This window comes from Salarias fasciatus, chromosome 3, assembly GCF_902148845.1.
Source record: "Salarias fasciatus chromosome 3, fSalaFa1.1, whole genome shotgun sequence".
NCBI classification, from domain to species: domain Eukaryota; kingdom Metazoa; phylum Chordata; class Actinopteri; order Blenniiformes; family Blenniidae; genus Salarias; species Salarias fasciatus.
The window spans coordinates 3,034,627-3,051,694 of record NC_043747.1 but is presented as its reverse complement, the minus strand read 5'-3'; the positions used below and the strand labels follow the sequence as shown (position 1 = coordinate 3,051,694).

The 17,068-nt window shown below is 54.2% G+C and overlaps 2 protein-coding genes across 3 annotated transcripts in view; one reads left to right on the top strand and one right to left on the bottom strand.

Annotated features, from left to right (window-relative positions):
* peli3 (pellino E3 ubiquitin protein ligase family member 3) overlaps positions 1-7,657 on the top strand; it is a 13,495-nt gene extending 5,838 nt beyond the window's left edge. The window contains exons 2-7 of one of the 2 annotated variants that reach the window (XM_030087300.1): positions 3,686-3,886; positions 4,947-5,076; positions 5,287-5,388; positions 5,489-5,746; positions 6,572-6,760; positions 7,037-7,657. In XM_030087300.1, the coding sequence (XP_029943160.1) occupies positions 3,714-3,886; positions 4,947-5,076; positions 5,287-5,388; positions 5,489-5,746; positions 6,572-6,760; positions 7,037-7,636 (1,452 nt within the window). In that variant the 5' untranslated portion in view covers positions 3,686-3,713 and the 3' untranslated portion in view covers positions 7,637-7,657. The remainder of the gene's footprint in view (positions 1-3,685; positions 3,887-4,946; positions 5,077-5,286; positions 5,389-5,488; positions 5,747-6,571; positions 6,761-7,036) is intronic. The other variant, XM_030087292.1, reaches the window with a different exon arrangement.
* Positions 7,658-9,166: 1,509 nt separating this feature from the next.
* rab1ba (zRAB1B, member RAS oncogene family a) lies at positions 9,167-15,403 on the bottom strand. Its single transcript, XM_030086607.1, has 6 exons — positions 15,091-15,403; positions 12,117-12,189; positions 11,934-12,029; positions 10,923-11,018; positions 10,713-10,844; positions 9,167-10,623 (listed from the first exon to the last, which is right to left on the bottom strand). The coding sequence occupies exons 1-6, from the start codon at positions 15,102-15,104 to the stop codon at positions 10,429-10,431; spliced, it is 606 nt and encodes a 201-aa protein (XP_029942467.1). The 5' UTR covers positions 15,105-15,403; the 3' UTR covers positions 9,167-10,428.
* Positions 15,404-17,068: the final 1,665 nt, after the last annotated feature.

Below are 17,068 nucleotides of genomic sequence, written 5' to 3'. Positions count from 1 at the left end.
CCTGTGTTGTTCCAGCCCTGGGTCCTGCTTCATGGCCTCTGAGGTCTGATCTCAGTCGCCATCATGAATTCACATCTCAGATTCTGGAGTAAAATACCGGGACAGTCGAGGTCCGTCACAGTGAAGCTTCAGGGCTCCAACAAATGGAAATAATGTTGATCACGACCGTATCTGAAAGAAAAGCCACGCATCAGTCTGCTGATCCCGGCGTCAGTGTAGAATACGTACATCTGCCTGAAACTCTCCCTTTACAGCCATTTGTTTGAATTTGCATGTATTTCCATATATTTTGCATTGTCTTTAAAGTGGAGCACACTTTTCCTAATGTTTGGATTTCCACTCCTGCTGAGAGCATTTCTTTATTGTTCAGCGCCATAAAGTGGATGTTAGCACGTTTTAATGTTGTGGAACAGCTTCAGTAAGGATTCTGACGGGATTTCAGTGCATGTGGACGTGGAGTGATTTGGTATCTCTGCTGTTTGTACATGACTTACTGGGACATCAGCGTGAACACTGTGGATCTGCTACAGCCGCAGAAATGAAGGCATCATCATATATCAGGGCTGTTTGCGTTGTGTTGGGTTCAGCACGCTGTGTTCGACTGATCTGTGATTCTGAGTCACGCTGGGCTTCGGACTCTCGATCCGTCTCCTCCGTCATCAGACCGACGCTCTGGTTCTCAGGCCGGTTGTTGACGAGGAGAGCGAGTTTCCCGCGTCGGATCGCCGCCAGGCCGTTGAGTTTCTGGTTCTTCCACGGCGTCTGGATTCGCTGAGGTGCGACGCCGCTTTGCACTTTTCTGCTGGAACTCCGAACTACTCCCGCAACGATCGGCTGCATAATTGATGAGTCCGTCTTTATTCCAGCCAAAACTCTCTGGTCTAATTAAATCTTCACCAGGTTTTCCTGCACTGGTGCGTTTAGACACTGTGGATTCAGGAAGAAGAGGGAGAGGGTGACGGGAACGGGCCTTCATCAGCACAGACACGGTTTTTTCTGATTGGTCAGTGAAGTGAGGGGCGGGGCTTTGACTCCCTTGGTGGTCCAGCCAGGTGAACACCTCCACCTCCTGCTGACCTCCGGGGCAGGGAGGCATCGTGAACCTCAACAACGAGCTGCTTCACACATACACACACACACACTCACACACACACACACACACCAGGTTAGTGTGACAGCAGGTGAAGCAGAGTGTGTGTGTCATCACAACACGTCTTGTTTCAACAACAGGGAAGAAAATCCACCGATTCACCATTCGAGGAAAAACAGATTAAAACCAGATTTTCACATCTTTGAAGCGGTTGACAGGAAGGTGTGTGTGTGTGTGTGTGTGTGTGTGTGTGTTGTGTAGTGAGTGTGTGTGGTCTTCGCTTCTCCTGCCGTGGCAAGATTGTAATGTGTGTGTCGTGTTGTGTAATAGTGAGTGAGTGTGTTTCACCACGGACCCTGCAGCCACTCCACTGCTTCACCTCCCTCTCTTTTATTCTCTCCTTCCTTTGTCAGACAGATTTTCTTTGTTTCCTCCCTCTCTCTCTCCCTCTCTCTCTCCCTCTCTCTCTCTCTCTTTCTCTCTCTCTCTCTGGTACAGAACAGTTCATCCATCACTCTGTCAGATTCTCCTCTTCTGCGCATGTGCATGCTGACACATATAGCCACACACACACACACACACACACACACACACACACACACACACACACACACCCTCCTCCTCCTCCACCACACATTTCATCTCTGCCCTTTCTTTCATTTCCTTGCCTTCACCTCTCTCTGCCCTTCAGGCCCCCGGTCCTCGTCTCGGTTCCCCGGTTTGGTTCTCGGACTCTCAGACCCCTGGTTGGAGCGCCAGGCCCCGGTTCAGGTCTCAGGTTCCCGTTTGTTCCGGACCGGAGTTCACTTCTGGGCCGGTCCAGTTTCTCCTGGTTCTCTGCTTTTCTCTCTCAGAGGGAAAATGAAAAATGAAATCTTGGTTCTTCCACCTCAGTGGGTTTTATTTAAACCGGAACACGTTCCGACCCCCCCTCAGACCTGTAGCAGTTTTTATTTTTGCGTTTTGCACTCACGATGCGTTCATCCCAAAGCGTGGCGATCTTTCACTTTTAGCGTTCAGCGGTAATTTGACACTTCGTCAGGTTTGCTGCCCCCTTGAGGAGGATCTGCGGACCTGCAGCGGCTCCAGCCAATGTGACGAGTTCGTTTTCGGATGTTTAGTTTTGTGAATTTGTCTCTAAAGTAGTAAATGATCAGATCTGGGTGTTTGTTTGCTTTTAGAGGCTCTATAAACCCTCTGACGGCCACATGTTGGATTTTAAATGATTCACTCTGAAGCTGTGGGAGAATCCTGGTGGCAGAGGTTCTGGTAAGGCTGCATTAACACCAGAAAGAGAGAAGACATTTCAAGCCTCGCAGCCAGATTCCCCTTGAAGGGAAATATTTCTCCTCCTTCCTCTCAATCGCTTCCTTCCCCCCTCATTTTCTCCTCTGCCCGGTCTCCAGCCAGGCCCGGAGAGCCACCTAATGAAATGGCCACTGGCCGGCCGGCCTTCCCGCCGCCGGCCGCCATCCCAGCATTCTCCTCGTCGGGCCCACCGTATGGCCAAAATCCAATCAGGGCTAATAAGGCCGGTCCCGTCCTGGACCGGTTCTGCAGCAGGAGGTTTCCTCGGTGGTGACGCAGAGCCGTCCGGCAGGAAGGGCCAAAACTCGCCGTTCATTACGTCCACGCTCCCGGGATGATTATCTAATCTGCTCAAAGGGAGAACAAAAGCTTGCAGGGCTTTGTCATGCTTGTTTGCGCCGCTCACTTTCCACCGTGTGGGAGGTCTCGCCCACTGCTGATTAATAATAGGCTTGAGCATTAAGGATGTGTGTGCCGACACAAGGACGGCGCTTTGTTTGACTCGGTTAAAGCCGGTGTCAAAATATCTAAATGAGTCACGGTGCTCCGTGTGGTAGAACCCATCCCACTCTTCCCGGCAGAGGCGTCCCGTTCGCTGCTTGTCGCCGGACGGGCTCGTTGAGGCAACATCGCCCAGTCGCTCCTAGTTCTGATGCGATGGGCGTAGCTCATCCCATCGACGTGATCCACAAAACAATGTGATTGGCTTGTTCCTCCATCCCCATCCTCGAAACCCGGAATCCCCAGGAAAGCAGAACAGGCATGTGAGGCTCTGCTGGTGGAGTCATGAAGAACTGAAGTGTCTGTGTTGTTTCTGACTGTGTGTGCTTTAAGCTTATCAGCCTTTGTAAATCAGACCTTCTGTGCTTCACAAATGTACATATGTTCATGATCCGGGTAAAGTAGTCACCAAATGGAAAGCATTCCAGCGTGCTGCTGCAGAGGAGACCGGTGTACGATCACAGAGGAATGCAGTGCTTTAAAACCACGGCCTCCCAATAAACACCTGCATGAATATTTAACTGGAGTGGAAGCAGCTTTAGGAGAGGAGGTGTTGGATGAAGCTGCTGACGTCTCCAGAAACACCGTCTTCTATTGTTTCTTTATGTTTCCGAGCTGAGTGCAGTCTCTTTCAAACTGGGCTCAGTGCTCAGACTCATCCTGCAGAAACGTGAGAAATTAACTCTGATTCTTTAGGATCCATGTTAACCTGTTTGAACCTGACGGCGGATTTCATGGTTCTTTCTCTCTCTGTCCCCCCTCCCGTCCCCTCCCGTCCCTCCCCAGCAGTGAGCCCCAGCTGTGGCCGGTGGGCATGGTTTTGGAGGGCAGCTCAGAGGCGCTGTGTCCCCCCCCATCTCTGGAGCTGCGCCCGTCCTGCAACAAGAGCCAGCCCTCCCCGCCTCTGGGCTCCAGCTCCCAGCCCCACGACGGAGTCTTCCCCGAGGACAAGGAGCCCGTCAAGTACGGGGAGCTCATCGTTTTGGGGTGAGACGCTCGTGAACACGCTCTTCTTCCTCTTGGTCTGCCTTTCGGTCTTCTGTTTTTAGAACCTTCAGTTCAGAAAACCCGTAAATGAAGCATTATGCTCGCTCGGCTGTTATGTGAAACTGAAGGCAGGCGCACAGAGAAGGTCATTCGCCGCACAGGAAGCCACAGTGGCACATTTAAAGCGTCGCCTCCACCAGGAGATCTGAGAGACACGGACGTTTGCTTCCACCCCTCGACCGATCGATGCCGGCCCTGATGAACGAGGACGGCTTCGTTTGGTGTCGGGATGATCGCACGCAGGGAGCAAGAAGGGAGGAAGGGAAGGAATTACCTCCTCCCGACATTTTGGGGCATTCACGGCCGGTCGAGGCCACCGCAGTACGACTGGAATACTGGTCAGCCAGTTATTCCCGACAGTAGAATGAATACCGTCAGTGCTATTGGATCCGTTAAGAACTGCTGTGGTTGTTAATTGGAATATGACCTGCTTTTAGCCAGTGGGTCATTTCAGCCTCCTCCACCCCCCAATCCGCCGGTGGGTGGTGTAATCCTAATGAAAGCTCCTCACCAGATGTGTTGTTTCCCACTGTATGATCGTTTGCGTCTCTTATGTGTCTGAGTTTGAGTCTTTACTGAAGCATCTGTTTGGGAGTTGTAGCTTTTCCTGGCTGCTAGTTTATCTTAAAATAGAGCATCTTTCTGGTTTAAGAAAAAGACATAGGAATAAAATTTACGCACACTTAGACTTTATTCTCCTGTCTTTTCTGCTGCATATTATAATTCCAGAGTTCTGATTGGTTCTCCTGTATGCCGATGACATTGCCTTATTCATACTCGCTATACATCTATCATCGTCTGTCTCTAAGTAGAAACGGCTTCTGTGACTAGACATGGATTTAGATTGAGTTATTTAAAGCTGTTGAACACAGATGTAACCAGTTTAGTGGAGTTAATATCGTTTTATTTTAAACTTCGTGGAAAAATAGAAAACCACAGGCAGAGGTTTGAACAATGGAAACTCTTCTCAATGTCATTAGAACTGATTTCCTCTTTTCAGACACAATGGCTCTCTGGCCAACGGTGACAAAGGCCGCAGAAGAAGTCGTCTGGCACTTTACAAGAGACCCAAAGCCAACGGGGTCAAACCTGATGTCATCCACAATGTCTCCACTCCTCTGGTGTCAAAGGTGAGGAGCTTCTCTCTTCAGACCCGTCTCACAGGTTTAGACCAGTCAACCTTCAGAGTGTCGGCGGATTAAAGCGATGAACGGGTGTGGATGAATTACGCTGGCTCCTGCCTCGGACGGTGGAACGTCCGGCGGGGAGTTTTCCTTTCGGGCGGGACCTCGAGCCGTCCTGGGGGTCCTGACCTGCGCCGTCCTCCTTTCTGTTGGCAGGCACTCAGCAACAAGAGCCAGCACAGCATCTCCTACACACTGTCCCGGAGCCACTCCGTCATCGTGGAGTACACCCATGACACCAACACAGACATGTTCCAGGTCAGACACACACACACACACACACACACACACACACACACACACACACACGGTTCTCCTCTGCTGTGATGGTGATGGAAGTTCCTCTCTCGGTTCTCAGATTGGCCGGTCCACAGAGAGCATGATCGACTTCGTGGTGACGGACACGGCGGGCAGCGGCAGCAGCGGCGGCGGCGGCGGCGGAGGCGGAGGGGGGGGGCAGGGCGGCGTGGCGGCGGGGGAGGGCGGAGGCGGGGGCCAGTCGGCCCAGAGCACCATCTCCCGCTACGCCTGCCGCATCATGTGCGAGCGCAGCGCTCCGTACACCGCCCGCATCTACGCCGCCGGCTTCGACTCCTCCAAGAACATCTTCCTGGGGGTGAGTGACGGAGAGCGTGGTAACCACGGCAACCACCAGAAGGTTCCATCCTGAAGGGTTAGGGTTAGACCAGAGCCCCTCCAGGGACCCGGGTCTCTGCTCCTCCTGGTTCTGGTCTGTGCTCCCTCAGTCTGTCCTCCTGGAGGCCTCGTGTTGAGCTGCAGCTCGTCTCAGGGAGTGACTCAGGCTCTCTGTGACCACGAGGGTCCACGTGACGTCAGATCCATCATCAGGGTCCCTGTGTGTGTGTGTGTGTGAGTGTGTGTACGTGTGTGTGTGTGCATCCACAGCCTAATGCGCTGAATGTGCAGACGGCACATGTGCAGGCAGAGCCTGAAACGTGACGTGTAGGTGCAACAATAACCTGCTTCAGGACAGCGTGACTGCATCCCATGCAAGATTCAGCAGGACACACACACACACACACACACACACACACACACACACACACAGTGTGGTGCACAGGCTGTGTGTCATGATCCTGAATTTACAGTCAAGACTTCATAGTCACAGTTGGGTCGTGTTGTTGGACTTGGTCTTTGGCTCTGTGTATTTGGCTCTGGCAGTCCACGCCCGACTTCCCGCCTGTGACTCTGCACCGGCCTGAAATGTGCTGCCTCACTGCACGAGCTCCACTGAATCTGCCCGGTCTTGTTCTGGGTTTTACTCTGAGTTTTCTCCTGGTTCGGAGCTTCTCCGAGTGTCTCTCAGCGTCGTCAGGCTAAAAATAGCAGCTCTGCTGTTTCTGCAGTCAGACACTCTCTAACGTGCTCCTTGTACACCTCCACCCTCATACCCCCCCACCCTCCCACCCCACCCCCGCAGGAGCGAGCCGCCAAGTGGAGGACGTCGGACGGCCTGATGGACGGCCTGACCACCAACGGCGTGCTGGTGATGCATCCGGCCGGCGAGTTCGTGTCCGAGCCGGCGCCCGGCGTCTGGAGGGAAATCTCCGTCTGCGGCAACGTGTTCGCCCTGAGGGAGACCCGGTCCGCCCAGCAGAGGGGCAAACTGGTGAGGGGGCGGGGGCATAATGGTAGGAAAAGGGGATGATCGGTAAGAGAGGGGGACAAACCGCCTGAATTGTTTCATTCTAGTACTCTTCGACCTGAGCCCAGACTCTTTACAACCGGTTTGATTTGGTTTAGCTTGTTGGATTTTCATCCATGAGAAGAGAAGCAGCCGTCACCAGTCTGAAGCCAGAAGTAGTTGCCCACAGCGCCCCCCTGTGGTGAAGAAAGGGAACAGCCATGAAAGCGTTCTGACGTCTCCTCTGGTTGTCCCCGTCAGGTCGAGAATGAGTCCAACACCCTCCAGGACGGCTCTCTGATCGACCTGTGCGGCGCCACCCTGCTGTGGCGGACCCCCGCCGGCCTGCGCCACACCCCCACCCTCAAGCAGCTGGAGTCCCTGCGGCAGGAGCTGAACGCCGCCCGGCCCCAGTGCCCGGTGGGCTTCAACACGCTGGCCTTCCCCAGCCTGGCGCAGCGCGAGATCGTGGACAAGAAGCAGCCCTGGGTCTACGTCAACTGCGGCCACGTGCACGGCTACCACAACTGGGGCTACCGCAAGGAGAAGGGCCCGGCCGGCCCGGGGGGCACGGCCCCGGCCAGCACCGGCGAGAGGGAGTGCCCCATGTGCCGCAGGGTGGGCCCCTATGTGCCACTGTGGCTGGGCTGCGAGGGCGGACTGTACCTGGACGCCGGGCCGCCCACCCACGCCTTCTGCCCCTGCGGCCACGTGTGCTCGGAAAAGACAGTGGCGGGCTGGAGCCAGATCCCGCTGCCCCACGGCACCCACGCCTTCCACGCCGCCTGCCCCTTCTGCGGCACCTGGCTGACGGGCGAGCAGGGCCACATCAAACTCATCTTCCAAGGCCCCGTCGACTGAAGCCCCCGGGTCGGGGGGGGGCGGCGGGACAAGACCGCCAGGGACAGACCGCTGAAGGACTCAACGAACTGGAAGCAACATGCAATAGTAATGCCAAGGCTTCACGGGGAGCATGAGGTGTACCAGAGTTCTGTAAATAAACCGTGTTGAAATGAGCGTCTGCCATCATTGTGTCTCCAGGGAACCTTCCTCCAGTCGCTCTCCGTTTGACCTTTGATTGGCGCGATTGTGGCGTTGCTGCTAGCGTTAGCATAGCTTGGCCAGATGAAACACCGAGGACGGCGGAAGGATCCAGACAGGCGAGTGCTGGACGATTCCCAGTGACGAGGCTTCACTTAGAAATTAACCTCGCATCCGTGAAGAATCCAAGAGTCAGAGGCGCCAAAACAGAACAAGGACTGATGATTAGCAGAAAAATATTCCAACCGCTGACCTTCAGTCTGACCCAGATACAGCAGCATCAGCTTCAAAGAGACGAAGCCCGATGGTGGCGTCCAATGACGGGGAGTCTGACAGGGGTTCCCGGGGATGAGGGGGAGGGGGGGTCTCTGTCCGTTTAGAGGAATCTGATCAGTCAGGATGAGCGAATGTAGGGCTTTGGGTGGAGGTGTGTGTGTGTGTGTGTGTGGGGGGGGGGGGGGGGGGGGGGGGGGGGCTGAAGTTACCTGCATGACCTCCACGTTGCAGTAGAGGCTGCTCCCGCCACACACACCACGCCGTGCTGAGCTCCTGCTACCACAGGGAGCTAAAAATAGCTCAAGGTCACCAGCAGCCCCATGGGGGGGGGGGGGGCACGCACGCACACCCCCCCCCACTGGTCTTCTGCAGCTTCACGTGACATACTGAGAGTAGCAGGTGGAGCAGTGGGAAGCCCTGCTGCCTCACGCCGACTGGTCGAACGTTCAAATCCAAGCATTTCTCATCAATTAAAGCAGAACTAGAAGAAAACAATCTAATTCGTTACGAAGAACTATCTGCATCGTGTCTTAAACCCATTTACCTGTCAAAGTGATCAAAATTGAAGAAATCTGGTGACAAAAGAACGTCGCTGACTTTTCCATCATTTTATTATATATATATTTATAATATGTACAGAGAAACATGGACAGACAGAGACAGCACCAACGTGAACGGAGAGGCAGAAAGTCTGACACAGCGGCTGAGAGCGAAACCCAGAACCAGAGAACTAATCAGAATCACATTCAGAAGCAGAACATCCCCCCCCCCCCCCCCCCCCCCCCGTTTGTTAAGGCCCCCCCTCACACACTCCCCCCCAGCCAGACCACAGTATTCAATGAAGACATTAAAATCAGTAGAATATTAACTCGTCCAAAGAAAAGATTAAATAAAAAAAGGAAAAGATAATCAAAGAGCAGAACATCCAGTTTGTGTTTCTGTGAGTGTGTGAGTGTGTGTGTGTGTGTGTGTGTAAGATGTCGTGCTCTGCATCTCCTCGGTGAAGCAGGTGTTTCTGCACTCCGACATGAGGCCAAGAATTTCGAGTGTGTGTGACGGCGGGACGGAAGAATCGGAGGTTTGAGTTTGGGAATTCATATCCGGTGAAGACCAGTCAGTCCCTGAACCTCCAGACCCCCCAGACCCTCCAGCCCCCCCCCCCACCATGAGACACAGCAGGACCCCCGAACAGCCCACACACCACACCACAACACACTCCTCCCACATCAGCCCCGCCCCGCAGCTCCACCAGGAAACATCTCGTCTAGAACCAGTAAAAGGTTTAAAAAAACCCTGACAGTAAAACACTGGCGTCCGCTCAGCGCTGAGTGACACACACACACACACACACACTCTCTCCTCACACACACACACTCCTCTGAGCGCTAACAACGTTAAAACGTGATAAAACCTCCGGGCTGAAGTTCGCAGGAGTCCGGAGGACAGTTTCTCCTTCTCTCGGACCCGGTGAACCCAGACGACCTCTGACCTCTGAGGAAAGCCTGCAGGTCCAGATGCTGCAGGTGGACATCACGTGACCCGACGAGCCCGTCCACTGCGCGGGCGAGTCCTCACTGTTCAGACAGAGCTGCAGGAGGGAATCGAACCAGACGCCCGCTGTTTATTGCATGAGATGAGCGTCCGTCCCGGAATCAGACAGGAAGCCGTCCTCAGGAGCTGTAATGCAGCCCGGCCTGCCGAGCAGGAATCCTGCTGAGCCGCCGGCTGCTTCAGGCTGGAGGAGGGTGGAGGGTGGAGGAGTGGAGGGTGGAGGAGTGGAGGGTGGAGAGAGGGTCGTCTTCTTCTTCTTCTTGTCAGAGGAATGAGAGCTGCTCCAAGCTAACCGTCACTGACAGCAGCTGCTTGAAATGCAGACACACTGCAAAAGCTCAGCTTCCTCAGAGAGAGAGAGAGAGAGAGAGAGTGTGTGTGTGTGTGTGTGTGTGCCCATGTGTGTGAGTGTGTGTGAGTGTGTGTACATGTGAGTGTGTGTGCAAACCTAATCTTCCTCAGCCTTCATTCTGCTCTAAACCCAAACCAGTCCCGTCCCTACGCCCCCGTCCCCTCAGCTCTGGTGAGAGAAAGAGAAAGCCCCGCCCCCCCCTCCACCCTGCCCCGCCCCCCCTCCACCCTGCCCCGCCCCCTCTTACCCCCTCCTGCCCCCACCAACCCTGTGAAGAGTCTCAACCGTACTGTGGGAGCTGCTCCAGTGTCCTCCAGCCCTGGCTGATGGAGGGGAGGCTGTGTGTGTGTGTGTGTGTGTGTGTGTGTGTGTGTGTGTGTGTGTGTGGGGAGGGGTTGGATCTGTGTGGGCCTGACGGGGGTGGCGTGGGGCTCTAGCAGCAGCCGCCCCCGGACTGCCTGACGGGGGTGCTCTCGATCTTGAGGTTGGGCTTGTCTCCGCCCGCCGTGGCGCCGGGGCCCATGCGCTTCTTGATCTCCGCCGCCATGGTCATGAAGGCCTGCTCCACGTTGGTGGCGTTCTTAGCGCTGGTCTCCAGGAAGGGGATGGCCAGGGAGTCTGCAAACTCCTGCGGGGGGGAGGGAAGGAGGGGGACAGAGTTAACGCGAGCCGTTTCCTGGACCGTACCGTCTGTCCCGGTCCCGACGGCCCCGGTACCTTGGCGGTGGTGTAGTCCACCACCTTCTTGGTGGTCAGGTCGCACTTGTTCCCCACCAGCAGCTTGTTGACGTTCTCGCTGGCGTAGCGGTCGATCTCCTGCAGCCACTGCTTCACGTTGTTGTAGGACTCCTGTGGGGGGGGGGGAGGCGTGAGTGGAGCCGCACGCCGCCGCCGCTCTCCGGGTTCTCCGGGCGGCGTCCCGCTCACCTGATCGGTCACGTCGTACACCACGATGATGCCGTGGGCTCCGCGGTAGTAGCTGGAGGTGATGGTTCGAAACCGCTCCTGTCCAGCAGTGTCCCACTGAGAGCAGAGGGACAGAGGACAGACTCCAGGTCAGACCCTACCTGAACCAGGACCAGCGTCTGAACCGCCACCCTCTCCGAACCCGAGTCCGGTTCTACAGGAGGTCACACACTACTGAGGACCCGAGGACCAGGAACCAGACCCCGAGGACCAGGAACCAGACCCCGAGGACCAGGAACCAGACCCCGAGGACCAGGAACCAGACCCTGAGGACCAGGAACCAGACCCCGAGGACCAGGAACCAGACCCCGAGGACCAGGAACCAGACCCTGAGGACCAGGAACCAGACCCTGAGGACCAGGAACCAGACCCCGAGGACCAGGAACCAGACCCTGAGGACCAGGAACCAGACCCCGAGGACCAGGAACCAGACCCCGAGGACCAGGAACCAGATCCTGAGGACCAGGAACCAGACCCCGAGGACCAGGAACCAGACCCTGAGGACCAGGAACCAGACCCTGAGGACCAGGAACCAGATCCCGAGGACCAGGAACCAGATCCCGAGGACCAGGAACCAGACCCCGAGGACCAGGAACCAGACCCCGAGGACCAGGAACCAGACCCTGAGGACCAGGAACCAGATCCTGAGGACCAGGAACCAGACCCTAAGGACCAGGAACCAGATCCTGAAGACCAGGAACCAGACTCTGAGGACCAGGAACCAGACCCCGAGGACCAGGGACGCTACATCTCAGAAACATCTCTGCTGTCCTCACAGCGTCTGTATTTCACCGGGACTCGTCTGTCCTAGAGAGCAGAGAGGACTCCAGGGGTAGTGGAAGTAATCTGAGTACTCTACACCTGCTGAACACATCGAGGCAACCAAAGGAACCAGAACAGGATCCGGTTACAGCCGCAGACACGCGCACACAGAACGAGTGTGTGTGTGTGTGTGTGTGTGTGTGTGCTCACAATCTGCAGCTTGATGGTCTTCCCGTCCAGCTCGATGGTTCGGATCTTGAAGTCCACTCCGATGGTGCTGATGTAGCTCTCTGTGTAGGTGTCGTCCTGCAGACAGACGGGGGGCGGGACGGTCATGGGGGGTGGGATGGTGATGGGGGGTGGGGGGTTGGGGGGGGAGGTGGAGGTACTTACTGCAAAGCGCAGCAGCAGACAAGACTTTCCTACTCCAGAGTCTCCGATGAGCAGCAGCTTGAACAGGTAGTCACTGAGAAAGACCAAGAAGACGGAAGCATCAGCACTGACCGCCATTCACATCTGTGTGTGTGTGTGTGTGTGTGTGTGTGTGTGTGTGTGTGTGTTCAGTCACACTGAACTCCTCAATTAGCTCACATGCTGCTGCTGGTTTTCATTTTCTACAACATTCCAGTAAAATACTAAGCGATGCTCCTACCAGCTGCTGCCTGCTGATGGAAGCGTTTCTCTGATGCTAACGCTAGCTGATCAGTAACACTGGAGCAGCGTCTCCTCTTCCTACAACCAGCAAAAAACTACAAACTTCCACTTTACTGATGAAAGAAATAAGAATCTAGTCAACATCCTGTGTTGTAAACAAGCGGTGAAGCAGCTCTATATAACCCCCCCCCCCCAAAAAAAGTAGGACAACAACCCCTCATGAGGCTGACAGAGCAGACAGCTGGGGAGAACTGCCCCATGCCGGGGCTATTCTTGTGTCACAGGAAGCTGAGAGTCGGTGTGTTTACCAGCATGTCACACACACACACACAGAGACGAGGTGTTTTGGTGGATTCCAGGCCAAAGCTAATCCATCAGGACACACCGGAGGTAACGTTTATCTCCGTCTCACCGTCCTTCAGCTCAGAGGACCGGCTCATGGTCCGGTGCTGCTGGAGTCCAGTAGAGACTGAAAACACAGAGACCACACAGACCTGGGGGGCTCGCTGCGTTTCCACGGCGACCTGAGGCCTCATGCGCTCACCGAGATGACGGAGGGAAACGAGCGATGGGTGAGAACTGGAGGGAACCAGCTGGATCTGACGGAGGTTCATGTGGACTCAGGAGGAAAGATGGATGGTTTATCAGATCGCATTTTGGGGTGTGAGCCGGTCTTCCAGGACTTGTTGAGCTGCAGCTGGGTTTAACATTTCGTCTGTGGTCCAAGTGCCTGCAGGCCTCGTGCTTTCACGGTTACTCTTCGCTCTCACTGAGTCTTCAGAGACTCTTCAAACAGCTGATGGGCGCAGGACTGCCGCTGATCCCTGCAGGAATTCATTTTATGTATTGAAGGATTTAAGCGAGACCCGTGTAAACAACGGAGGACATCTCCGGCCACGGAGGATGAGGAAGACGACTCAAGCGAACGGAGGAGCTGGATTACTGGTTCCTGACTCAGCCTGGATCCATGTGAGAAAGATCCAGGTCATCAGAAACCCTCCACTGTTTCACTTCCTCTGCACGGTCAGCGCTGCTGTCCAGGGACGATTTCCTCTCCGCCGGAAAACCCACCGCGACACCGCTTCAGATCGGTTTGGGAAACTACTGCAGGAAGTGTGTTTCTCAAGTTTTCCTGTTGCATTAACTCTTAAGAAGTTTATCAGAACCTCATGACGGTGTAGAGAGGATTAAATCCGCTTCTCACCGCCGCGGCCGATCGACGCCGCGTCCGATCTCTAACCCACACTCGCACTGCAGAGCTCAGCACACCCCAAGAACCGCTCCGGACAAAAACAGCGCTCACCAGGTTTTACCCTGTGTGTGTGTGTGTGTGTGTGTGTGTGTGTGTGTGTGTGTGTCAGATTGGGTAACACACAGCCATCCTCTGGTTTCAGGCCTCAGACGTCAAACATCTGCTGGCTGCCAGATCATCTGACAGCAGACTCATTCTTAACTTCTGCTGAACAACAAGGACGCTGAGCCAGCTCTGAGTGAACACACACACACACACACACACACACACACACACACACACACACACACACACACACACACACACACACTCTCTCTTCTTCCATTCAGAAGGATCCAGATGAGCCCCATCGTGAGGCCAACAGAACACGTACGACAAGCTCGACTTTCTTCCTCAATCTCATTCAAACCTCCAGTAGTACTCCGGAGGCAGAAGTAATGCGATTACATGAACAGCGAGAGAGTGAGGAAGCCGCAGATCCTGCTCAGCCGGTGTCTGTCGCCTGTTTGCTAAACCGCTGTTGACTAGTGGAGGAGTCGGATTGATTCTGGAGTTTACTTAGATCAACGCGTCTCTGGAAAGACCAGCAGGAAGCACGACGAGGACCGACACAACTCCAGACTCGTGATCATTTACTCAATCAGGGAAGCGTTCGGAGATCAGACCGCGGCCCGTTTGGTTCGGGGTGAAGAATCAGAAGACTTTGTTCCTGATAAACATCAAAAAGAGGGAGCTTCAATAAAACAGACATTCATGGAGGAGCTGACATTCCAGAGAAGAAGAACGACTCTGACTGCATCTCTCTTGATCTATTCTTGTGACTTACTGAATAAACGTTAGCTGCTATTTTGGTATTCTACAATCTGAATATGACTACAGTTCACATTTAGTCAGCTAGCTTGTTTTTCCTGCAACAAAATCAGAGAAACATGTTTAAAAAAAAAAAACACCAACTGCATCAACTGAAGACCGGAAAACTTCTACAACAATAATTAAAGAAAAATCAGCATCGAAACAAGTCTTTCATTCAGTAAACAGTGAGCTGATGGAGGAAGAGACTTTTAAAGCAGTAACAGGAGAAACGGGAGTAATGGCAGCGGCCCGCCTCCACAGGGGGGAGAGCCCCTCCCCGGGAGACGGGGGCCTCGGCCCCCCTTCAGGTGAGCCACCGGGACTTCTTCCGCCCCTGGAGACATGAAGGGGACGTCTGGGTTTGAACCGACCCCGGCCCCCGGGTACCTGGCCCCTCCCCGCTCCGTGTGGGGTGGTTCTGCCGGGCCCCGGGCCCACGGGGCGGCCGGGAGCCGGGAGCCGGGAGCCGGCAGCCCCGCAGCGGAGCGGCTGTCAGCTGACCCATCAAGCGGCTGTCCCCGCCCTGCTCGCGGGGCCAGCTCGGCTCGGCTCCCGCTGCTAGCCGCGCTCCGTCGGTACATTCAGAACAACGAGCGGAGGAAAACTCACTATTCGGGGTTCATGGCTCCGGTCGGCTCCGGTCGGGCTCCAGGCGGCTCCGGTTCGCTCTTCCTGCGGCTGAAGCTGAGGCGGCTCTTCCTGACTCGTCGGTCCGCTGTCCGAGGCTCCGAGGCGGCTGTAGTCCCGGGGCGTCCTCCGCTGCTTCTGCCTTCACTGGTTCACAGACCCGCGGCTGTGGCGGAGGGTTCGGCTCGGTTCGGTTCTGCTCCGGTCGTCGGTTATTCGGTGGTTTTTCTTCTCTTCTCTCCTTTTTTTCGCTCTTTCTCCGCCGTCGCTGCTTCACGGTTCAAGATGGCTGCGCAAGTGCGGTAGTGACGACAGGTGACGTGGCGCTACGGACCAATCAGAGCGGAGAGGAAGCAGGCCGCTCGTGGGACATGGAGTTTAGACACGTGTAGTTCTGGACGCTGCAGTCAACACCTTTCATTACATCCATTATCCAACATCCATCCATCCATCCATCATCCAACAACCATCTATCCATTCATCCATCCATCCATCATCGAACAACCATCGCAACATCCATCCATCCATCCATCCATTCATCCATCCATCATCCATCATCCATCCATCCGTCCATCATCCAACAACCATCTATCCATCATCCATCCATCCATCATCGAACAACCATCGCAACATCCATCCATCCATCCATCCATCCATCCATCCATCCAACATCCATCCATCTATCTGTCATCCATCATCCATCCATCCGTTTATCCATCCATCCATCCATCCATCCAGCATCGATCCATCCATCCAACATCCATCCATATAGCTGTCATCCATCATCCATCCATCCATTCATCCATCCAACATCCATCTATCTATCTGTTATCCATCAATCCATCCATCCATCCATGTGTCTGTCCATCATCCATCCATTCATCTAGCACCCATCTGTCTGTCCATCCATCATCTATCCTTCCTTCCATCCATACATCCATCCATCCATCCATCCATCCATTCAACATCATCCATCTATCTGTCATCCATCATCCATCCATCCGTTTATCCATCCATCCATCCATCCATCTATCCATCCATCCATGCTGTGATCCATCTATCCAGCATCGATCCATCCATCCAACATCCATCTATATATCTGTCATCCATCATCCATCCATCCATTCATCCATCCAACATCCATCCATCTGTCATCCATCCATCCATCCATCCATTCATCCATCTTTCCATGCTTCGATCCATCTATCCAGCATCGATCCATCCATCCAACATCCATCCATATATCTGTCATCCATCATCCATCCATCTATTCATCCATCCAACATCCATCCATCTATATGTCATCCATCCATTCATCCATCCATCAATCCATCATCCACCCATTCACCAATCCATCAATCCATCCATCCATCCATCCATCCATCCATGCATCCATGTGTCTGTCCATCATCCATCCATTCATCTAGCACCCATCTGTCTATCTGTCCATCCATCATCCGTCCTTCCTTCCATCCATCCTTCTGTCCATCCAGTTCAGGGTCACGTGGAGCTGGGGATGAATCCCAGCTAACTATGGGCAAGGACACCTGGACAGGTAAAGACAGAGACACCTGGACAGGTCTCCGGTCCATCACATACCATATACAATAAAGATATTAAATATGAGAGTTTTGGGTTTTTTTAGTAATTTCAGGTCATTATTGAATCTGTTGATGAGATATATTCACTCCTGTGAATTAATAAGTGGAATCACATTATTTAACTTCTCCTTTACAGAGAGCACTACAGCTTCAATAGACCTTCATGCAGACCATAGATTGTAAATAAATGGACAGACCTTTCGTGACGTCGCCCACAGCTTTCCCACCCACCTTTCTGAAGACTTCAGCGAGTCCAGCAGGACGTCGCCATATTGAATATTTGAAACCGGATGTAAATGTGATTGGTCCAGCCCGTCACGTGACCGCATCACGTGGACAGAGGAGGCGCTGTGATAGGG